Source organism: Trachurus japonicus, chromosome 17 (genome assembly GCF_045865225.1).
Source record: "Trachurus japonicus isolate A0001 chromosome 17, Traja_1.0".
In the NCBI taxonomy this organism is placed as follows: domain Eukaryota; kingdom Metazoa; phylum Chordata; class Actinopteri; order Carangiformes; family Carangidae; genus Trachurus; species Trachurus japonicus.
The window spans coordinates 30512134-30522379 of record NC_140923.1 but is presented as its reverse complement, the minus strand read 5'-3'; the positions used below and the strand labels follow the sequence as shown (position 1 = coordinate 30522379).

The 10246-nt window shown below is 38.3% G+C and overlaps 1 protein-coding gene across 2 annotated transcripts; it reads left to right on the top strand.

Moving 5' to 3' along the window:
* Positions 1–4749: 4749 nt before the first annotated feature.
* Positions 4750–10021, top strand: dhrs1 (dehydrogenase/reductase (SDR family) member 1). Of its 2 annotated transcripts, none has more exons than XM_085804969.1 (9): positions 4750–5208; positions 6032–6177; positions 6436–6579; positions 7310–7389; positions 7682–7814; positions 7954–8097; positions 8183–8252; positions 9148–9228; positions 9326–10021. In XM_085804969.1, exons 2-9 carry the CDS (start codon positions 6034–6036, stop codon positions 9460–9462), a joined length of 933 nt encoding a protein of 310 aa, XP_085661095.1. In that variant the 5' UTR covers positions 4750–5208; positions 6032–6033; the 3' UTR covers positions 9463–10021. The 2 variants fall into 2 exon arrangements, with proteins under 2 accessions (XP_085661095.1, XP_085661096.1); XM_085804970.1 differs by having other exon boundaries at positions 5011–5195.
* Positions 10022–10246: the final 225 nt, after the last annotated feature.

The window sequence follows — 10246 nt, the reverse complement described above, 5'->3', positions numbered from 1 at the left end:
AGTATCCCAGCAACAGACACCTCCCAGTTACGTTTACCAGACCTGCTCAGGGCAGGAAGACTGACATTAAACTGGTCTTGATAGTCATCAAATAAATGAACTGAACTTGAGTGTGACTCAGTTTTATGGATCATCCATATTGTTTTGTTTGTTTTGAGGATCTGCGGAGAAAGAGAGAACAGTATTTTTTAGTGTTGGTGTTGTTTTTATGGTGTGTTTGTGTGTTCATCTTGAACAGACCTGAGTGTTTGATTTGATTTGATTTGAAATTCTTTATTCAGTCACATCACACAATAGCAAACATTATCGACAAAATAGTGACTGAAAAGGCACAGGCAGAAGCATAATGCTTATATTAATGCCTGTCCTACATACCAAATTAAGCTACCCAGCATTCTTACAATATAAAAAACAAACAAACTCACAATAAGACATAGACAACAACTAACAAGCAAACGAACAAACTAAACTAAACTAAACCAAACCAGAGGAAGAAAAAAAAAACCGGAACCAATAAGGTTACCAGTATTTAAATATATTGTAGTAAATCCATTTTTAAATAGCAGAGAAAAAACAAACAAAAAAAAGTAAAGCTACCCAACATTGTTACAATATGAAAAAAACAAACAAACAAACAAGCAAGAAAACAAACAAACATAAAAGCAAAACTAAACCTTATATTCTGTTTGCAAGTCTAGCACTGAAACAGAAAATATCAGCCGCAATATCTTCTCTATCACGCTGCAAAAATTGACTTATTGTGTGTATGAGCATTTCCAGAGGTTTGAACTACTGTTGTAGTCGTCCATCACTCTGTGGTATTCCACAGTCTGATTGTCTAAGTCTTGCTGTAGCTGCTCGTAGTCACCCTTCTCATGCAGCTGCTGCTGTAGGTCATCAACACTGTCTGCAGTCCGCTCTGCTTGTCTCTCGAAATGTATTTGATGATATGAATAGATAAAAAACAGAATAGAACATAAGCCCTCCAGGTGCAGGGGCCCCACTGTTAAACTGGCTGCTTTAAGTTCACTATTATATTTCCTCTGGTAAACCTGATTGCATCCACTTATTTTATGTATGAGCAGAGACAGAGAGTTAAACTTTTTTGTTCTCCCTAGTCTGGTCTGGAAGCTCCTGCTGCAGCTGTTTGAAGGCAGTTTCCCTCTCTTTCAGCTGCAGGCTGTCTGCATCCTCCTGACTCTGTGGCAGCTGTCTTTGTAAATCTGTTTGATTAAATATTCAGTTCAAACACTCTCATTGGATCCCATGAACAGATGTATGTGTAGAGTGAAAATAAGGTCGCAGTGAGGATCTCACCTCACACCGGGTGCTGCCATCATTGCAGCACATTGACTTATTGCTTTAAGGGTAAAACAGAAATACCAGTCGATGTTGTAAACTGAAGCAGCAAGCTGTACAGTACTTGTTCAACATTTGAGAGTTACATGAGAAGATATAAATACAAAGATGTTGCCAGTAATCCAAGATAACGTATAAATTGGAAAATCTGGTTCTAGCTAAAGGTAACACAACCAACCAATCTGCACCTGTAGATAAGACACATTAATATGTTGTATCTCATTTGTTTAATCTATTCAAAAACAAAGTGTAAAAAAACATGTTGCAGTCTTAAAGAAGACTATGTCCCAGCCTAATTCTCAGCAATGGAACATATATATTTAAGACACTGCAGTGAACAGCACTCACCTATGTCTGTATTTTCCAGTTTTTGTTCACTCTGTTGTGTTTGAAGTTACTCCTCTAGCTCTGAGAGAAAGGACAAAAATAACCACAACCAGATGAAAACCCAAATAGGTATCCTCAAACAGATTCCAGACAAAAGAGCAGGGTTCCAGGATGTTTATAATAGAGAACAAACTCTGCAGTATTTATAACATCTACTCTTGCATACAAAATGTTAAAAGATATGAAAGTGACAGGTCGAAAAACCATTGGTATTTTTTTCAGCAGCCCTTTTTTCCTCAGGTCAGTGATCTTCACTTACAGAGACAAAGACACAGAGAGTTTTGTTCTTAAATTTAAGAGATTTATTAAATACAAAGTAATGACATCAATTGTGCTTAGCGTCACAAACTTTGTTCTTCTCAGCATTTGTTTCAGATAGGTATGATATTTCATCCAGTGAAGCTTCATGATATCAGCCGCTTAAAAAAACAACTGCTTTTAGTATTCTGAAGGCAATTAATAACTTCCCCCCAATTATGTATTTCTTCTCACCCAATCTGAGCAAAACACTCGCACAGATTATTGATCGTCAAGTCACATGAGTCCAGCATCAGCGTCTTTTCTACTATTCCAGTTTCTGATGTTTTCCAGTTCATTCTCTGTAATTTAAACAGAGACGGAGTGTTGGAGGTTTTGTTTAAATACCCATTAGGAGTAAAACAGACATTTTCCTTCAGTTTCCTACCTTTAATCTTGTCTAACAGATCTCAGCTCTGACTATCCTCTTGCCTCTTTCATCTCGCTGAATGAAGCCCTTGAAACACTAAAAACATGAACAATCAATAAAAATTGTGTATCATACTCACTTCTTTGTGGTTGAGCGCTTCTTGATGTCAGCTCCTCAGGTTTTTGGATCAGCTCATTATTCTTTTCCCTTTGTTCTGCAAAAAAACAGACAAATCTGTGTTCAACTTAAATGCTCCTCACGCATCCCTATCAGCCTCACTGTGGTCATTACATTTAATTATGGCAGTGAAGAACACTGAGTATCTTGGCATTGGATTGAATGTTTTGCAGTTGTTTCTTTAATCCCTTCAGTTGCACTTAATATAGAAACTTCAAGACCTGAAAAAACGCAGTTAAATAAAAACTATTGCTGTGGTCTTTCTGCTCACAGAAATCAGCTCCAGGACTGAAGGATACACCACAGACTATGTGTCAGGACATGTGGGATCCTGATTTGCTGTTATACTTAAAAAGAAGAAATTGACAGACGTGGACAGATGTATGAATAGCCAAGTTTTCAACTTCAGTGCATCACAGCTCAGTGATCTTCCTGCCCAGTTGTTCTTGTAATGCTGATGAAGTGAAAGTATTGAAACAAGGAATAATGAAATATAGCGATGTTAAATGTAAATTCAGCAAATCCAAAGAAATAGACCATCACCAGACTATGTTTGGCAATGTTATAGTCATCACTGCATGCCAGCCCTAACCCACAGTAAGGATTAAGCCAAACTAAAGACAATTTGCTGTATTGTTTGAGAAGCTCATAGTGTTCTACAGACAAAAACCTAAGAGGTTACTTTACATAAGAGACAAAAAAAAGTTTTTGAATTGTGATGAGTTAGTATAGTCACAACATATGAGATATGCTTGACCACGAGAAGTATTCATTAAATACATTTACATTCTTGGGATCAACTGTGATTTTATCTGAGGAAAACATAGATGGTGTCTGAGGACTGCCCATAAAATTGCATAAAAAAGTTTACTCACATCACATCACAATTTTGGGGACTCATTGGGATCTGTGAATGGCTGTAGTCAACATCTGAACTGTCTGTATGTTTGATGAAAACCGCCTCATCATGGTGGACTGAGGACACAAAGTAACAATCAGCTGAATAAAATAGTCGGAGATAAAAAAAAAAATGTCCATGTTCTTTACGGCTTACTAACTTAATGTAATATACTGTAAATGGATTGCTGTCTCTTCGTTATCATTTCTGCTGTGAGAAACTTTAAAGATACAGGAGATAATCAGAGGCCTTTTATGAAGTGAAAACCTCTAGCCATTGGTCTGTCTGTACTCTGAAATGAAGTTTTCTACTTTTATCAGCAGTTCTAATGCTTTTATAAACACCTGGATCCATGTGATCACTGTTTGGGGGTGTGGGCTCACTGCCCAATATATTAAACTGGTGATATTAAAACAATATACAAAGTGAGCAAGTGTATTATGCGCCCTATTACATGATTCAAATGGACCTTTTTGAGTTTTGTAATAGGCCTTATCCAAGGCAATTCATACTGTACACAACACTACCTTGGGGATGATACCATGGGAACAATTAGTCACGCATACTTAAGATTAAAAAAAACGTAGGCGGTGGCTGCAGTAACATGAGTTTGGCAGAAAGAATGAAAGAACAGCACACGTTCCTGTGGATAAACCAGTTGTTTCAAAAATGATTACCTAATTCATATCAGATCTGCAAAGTCAGCTGTGAAATTACATGCTCACTCACAGCAGCATACAGTGACTGGTCAGTCAAGCAATACTTACACTAGAAATAGTGCAGACCTGTCTTTTTTCATAACTAACATTTTAACAGCCACAAATATGCAAAAAAATATAGTAAGACATATACAACTGTTGTTCTGCATTAAACAAGTTAGCCTTCAATAGCACATGAGAAAAGATTTGTTCATGTCTGTTAGTTTGTTATAAAATCCTGACATCTAAAATGTTTGTACTCTTATTAAAGGGTAGTAAGGCTTTTTAAATTAAATAAACGTAATGCGCTGCAATTAATTAATATATAACCATATATTATATTAAATATCCTGTGTAGCATTTCTTTTTAATCCACCAAATTGCCATCATATACAAATTACAAAACATTGGAGACTTAAAATATTCCTGGAACATTCAGTATTAGGTTATTACCAGTATTTTATGTCTGTAAACTGCCCTCGATGCACTGATGTTCAGGAGGGTTGCAGCGCCATCGTGTGATGAATGTAGTGACCTATACCTCAAACAACCTTCGATAGCCCGATTTAACCAGTCGTTGTGTAAACTGCGGTCAGCTGAACCACAAAAGCCAGCTCCATGATTTAAATATGATCTATTCAAGAGGATAGCAGAAAGAAGCTCGCGCTGTTCATGAGCGTCGGTGTAGTTCACAGAGACATTAAACGCAACACGTCTTTGACCGTTTGGTCATTTCATAACCAGTTTATCTTTTAATGTGGGTGTATAAGTTATATTGGTCTCTTCGAGGTTAAAGGGAAGGGGGGCGGTCAGATGGTTTCGTCTTCTCGCGATACTACGGTGGACATGGTTTCTTGGACGCCTTTAACAATTGTCATCACAGTGTAGCTCGAGGCAGTTGGGCATTACTCACAGTAGCAATATAAACGGCGTTGATACAGTCACCGATACATTTCCTTCTCGGCTTCGGCGTAAGAAATATCTTCTCCACTTCAGAGACTACACTCAGCACTTATTCTGTGGTAAGGTATTGCCCTTTTTTTCCCTCGATGCACTTAAGCACGTGCGGTCTTTGTAAAGTTTTCTTTAAATAGATCAACTGTTTGGTGATGAAGTCTGGTAGGCATGAATTTCAATCTAATGTAGCAGCTGCAGTGCAATATTTTAATGAAGTCGTGTAGGCGTGTCGGCAGTTCTTTTGAAAACTCTGACTAAATCACTTGTTAGAAAAGTCTCGAGTTGTGTCAGTAGATTTTGTTGTAATGAGATGAACATACTGTAGTTGCAACAGAAATAATAGTAACTGAAAATATTATTGAGTTTGAATACCCAAGTACCAGAAAAAATTACAGGAGGGTGTGTTTTTATTGTGGGTGAATCGACCTTGTTATTTAAGGTATTTCTGCTGGGATCAGTACCTCTCAGACTTCTATGGTAAATTTGTGTGTGTGTGTGTGTGTGTGTGTTTTTTAATAAGTTGTCCATCTAATTTGGGCAACAGTCTTTACTGTGGTTAATAACTGTCACTAGTGAATCATTAATCACTGCTATGACTCCCTTGATAACCTTGTTGTATCAGTTTCACTCCACCAATGCCAAATAACGAGTTGTTGTGTAAGCCAAATGTAGTTGTGTAAGACAGCCACAGATTTCAAGTGAACTATGGACAATTGGCAGTGACCTCAGTTCCATTTAAGCAACTTTCTTTCCTCTTCCCTTTTCCCTTTATCCCAATTTGATCTCTAATCATATTCAAACCCTTTATATCAACATTCATGTTGTGCACTTTGAGTTTACAATGTGTATTTGAGCTTACTGTGTGTATGTGCTGTTTTCCTCCCCCAGAGATGGCCCTGTCTGGCTGGGTGTGTGTTGTAACTGGTGCGTCCAGAGGCATTGGCAGGGGAATAGCTCTCCAGCTGTCTGAGGCCGGAGCCACCGTCTACATCACCGGGCGCCAGGAGAAGGCACTGAAAAAAACTGCGGCAGAGGTGAAATTTTGAGCTTGAATTTGACAGTAGAGATGAAGCAGACAGTTATTGGGCAGAGATTGAAAAGCAATGCCCATTAACCTATCTCTCGATGACAACGATGCCATCACTTTGTAATCAATAGGCTAAGCTCCCAAAAATATAAACTCCTTCCTCCAGCCAGTGTTCGATGGATGGATGGATGATGGATTAGAAAACATTATATATTACTTTATGGTATAGCAGATGTGTTTCAAGTAGTTGTGTCTTTGTTCTCAGGTTAAGGAGAGAGGTGGCGACTGTGTGCCAGTCATCTGTGATTCTACTAAAGATACAGACATTGAAGACCTGTTTGAACGGATCAAACGTGAACAGAATGGCAGGTTGGATGTCCTGGTCAACAATGCCTATGCTGGAGTACAGGTATGTTTATTTCACTGACATGGAACAAGACTGATGCTGCGTTCATAACAACTCGGAGGTCGGGATTCCCAACTTGGAAATTTCCGACTTCCGACATCATTGCGTTCACGCTGCAGGAACTCGGGAGAAAAAAAACATGGATACCTGAAGGAAGTTTGGCATATTGTGGCTCATAGCTGAATATGAAAAATAAATGCAGCAGTAAATTATGTTTATTTTGGAGGAGAGGAGATGCCACAGATGAGTGCACATATAATGTTACAGCCTTGATAACAGTTAAACGTTATTTCCGTCACAAACGAGGACTGCAATTTCACACCATACAACGATCACACCTTAATATAAACGTATTTCATATAGGCTACTGCAATAATACACAAAAATATGCATTAAAACCTCAACAAATAAATAAAAATGTCTAAATTCTAACTGTTTAAGACGAGGGCTGCCATGTTTTGATGTTGTCGTGACGTCAAGTCGGAAAGTCGGGGCTCTGATATGATACCCGAGTTCCCGACCTGTAATTTCCGAGTTCGACGCCGTTCAATTCATTTTTTACAACTCGGAGCTCGTTTTTTTCCGACTTCCGAGTTGTCTTGAACGCAGCATGAGTATGTACATGAAATGGGTAAATTGCTGTACATGTAATGTAGAGTGACACTGTATAAGCAGCTGGTAAGAGGACCAGTGTGTGATTTACCTGAACTTGAAACATGATGTGTTATTTCAGGCTATTTTTGAGAGTATGGGGAAGAAGTTCTGGGAAACTGACCCGTCTATTTGGGATTCCATCAACAACACAGGTCTGAGGTATGTTTATGCGCTTAGTCATGTCTGATGAGTTGACCGAGTAATTGTCTGCAAACTGTTTAGTCATGATCTGGTATCTAGTGAGTTTTCCCTGACGTCAGCTGTTACTCAACTTGCTTCTCTGTTTACATGATATGTTTAGTAGGAATTCCCTGTGTCCGAAAAACAGGAAGAGTGAGATGTGATATGTTTCCTTTGAAATTCATCAGTATTTATTAACACATTGTTAGAGGTATTTTTATAGTAGAGTATAAATATTATTCAACTTATCCTATTTGTTTCTCTGGGACAGGGGCCACTATTTCTTTTCAGTTTATGCTTCTCGGCTGATGGTGGCTCAAGGTCGAGGTTTGATCGTCACCATCTCATCCATGGGGGGGCTCCAGTATCTCTTCAATGTGCCATACGGTGTTGGCAAAGCTGCAGTAAGAACTATACTCATAAAGGCCTAGCTATCAACACAAACACAGCATATATTCAGTATATAACCATGTAATCATCAGTTGGATTTTGGCACATTGTCAGTGTTATCTGAACCTGTTTTGTATTGTGGTTTCTTTCCAGTGTGACAGGCTGGCAGCAGACATGGCCGTTGAGCTGAAGAGTAGGGGAGTGGCCTCAGTCAGCCTGTGGCCAGGGGCCGTACAAACAGAGCTGATATCCCAGATGGTACTGGAGAAAGAAGCACCGGCTGGTGTCAACTCAAAGGTAGATGGCTCTCTAACAGCACATTTTTGTTCATGGTTACTTTTTAAGTATTTTTGCCAAATCTCAGGTCTTTCTTTCTCTTCAGTATAAAGATGTCTTTGCAAATGGAGAAACCACAGAGATGAGTGGGAGGTGCATTGTCAACCTGGCAAAAGGTAGGATTATTCACTTCACTTCAGTGAGATTGTTAAATGGAATGAAATGCATGGGTCCATGTTACAGACTGCCCCTAAATGGGGGCATTTTGCCTCTAAGATTTACTTGCCCATGTGCCACCAGTAAATTTGCTTCTTCTTTTTTTTTTTTTAACACTGGTGAAATGTGGAATCTGGAATCTGTCATCACAGGTAACAGGCCAATGTGTGTGAGGATCATGAACGAAAAGGAAATGTAAATATTTGCTTTACAGGTTACGGTGTGCGCCCCAGCATTTTCTACTTTTGCTCCTAAAATTTTAAGTTAGGGGCCACTGTGTTCCTAGTAAAAAAAAAAAGTTAGTCTGAAGCCCTGATGTAGTATTTTTCTCTCGCAGGGAAGTGTCACGTGGCTGTGGACAACACTTCAGGCTTTGGGTTTTGTTTCTCTGACAACATTTTACTACCACCACTGTATGATAGAACAGCAACGTTGCTTTGTTTTTCATTGTTGATAGTATAGCGATTAAAGCACAACACCCACAAGGAGCATTTTAGGTCTTTTCTGACCTTACCTTAACAACAATCTCAATGTATCTGATCACAAGTGGACAGCCCTAAGCACCAGTGGGTATAACTGTCGCAGTCACAACACATTTTCATTATGAATCTTCAAATTAGAAATAATTGAAAGTAGAGACCAGCACTCAAGGAAAAAATGCCACATGGACACATACTGTTACACACCTCATGTCCAGTAAATGTTGGTAAACATTTGCTGTTCAGTGTAACATGATTTTCACAAACTGGCACTATACATGCTGAAAACCATCATCAGTGCAACTGATTATCTTAGAGAGGTCTGTTCATTTTCAATCTTGGCCTATTTTGAAACAGAATGTTCTCTGTCTGACAGATAAAAGACTGATGTCGCTGACTGGGAAAATCATAATGACTTGTGACCTGGCAAGACGCTATGGGATACGGGATGTTGATGGTAAATTTGTATTTGATTATATTTGAATATTAATGTTTTGAAGTTATCATTGTGTCTAGGCACTTAATTCTAACACTTTTAACATGTTTATTTACAGGGCGGAGTGTAGTTGATTACACTTCCCTAAAATTCCTCCTGAGCCAGGTTCCCTATCTCTCCTGGCTCTCAGTTGTTGTCCCAGGATTCCTCCGCCTGCCACGCTTTGTGCTCACCCTGGCAAGTAGCCGGTTCTAAACATTTCCTGTATCAGTACTGAAGTGGCGGTGTACTGTTGTGTTTCAGGAGATCCCAACACTAGCAAACCTATAAAAGCCTATCTCATGGTTGTTGATCAAATTCATTAGGGCTGGCTTCAGGATGACAAGAAAACGAACAAGCCCAAACAGGGTTAACTACAGTATATAAACTGACCTATTATCACTCTATGTATTTCTCACTTGATTTCTTTTTTTTTTTGAAGGAGTATTATTTAAATAACTGTGTATATCCATTCCTACTTGAGTACTTAATGAATGTAATCCTCTGAGGTAAACATGAAGAATCATATTTTCTATTTTTTAACATTAACACTAATGAGTGTCAGCTGTGAGTTAAGCCACACAATGTGGAAAAATTAGTTATTATTATAACTACATAGAATGTATTTTCTTGCATGCAAAATGTGTTAAGCTAAATTCTAGAAACATACGTTGTTTGTGTATTTTTACACCTAAAACCTTGTTATATTTCTATGAAATGCACATACATGTACATAACCACTACTGTGTTTGGTAAATAAACCAATATCAACTTGGTTCTGTTTACATCTCTCATTCCTTTAAAGTAGATGTAAATGGCATGTACATCAACAGAATGGATTTGTTTACAGAAAGATTCTTTTCTGCATATATTCTACTATATGGCATTAAACGTATTATAAATACTACTATTGAATGAGATACTGAAAACTAAGATCTAGAAGCCATATCATCAGAGACGGAACATCATGATACTGAAGCTGAAGCTCGTACAAATTTAC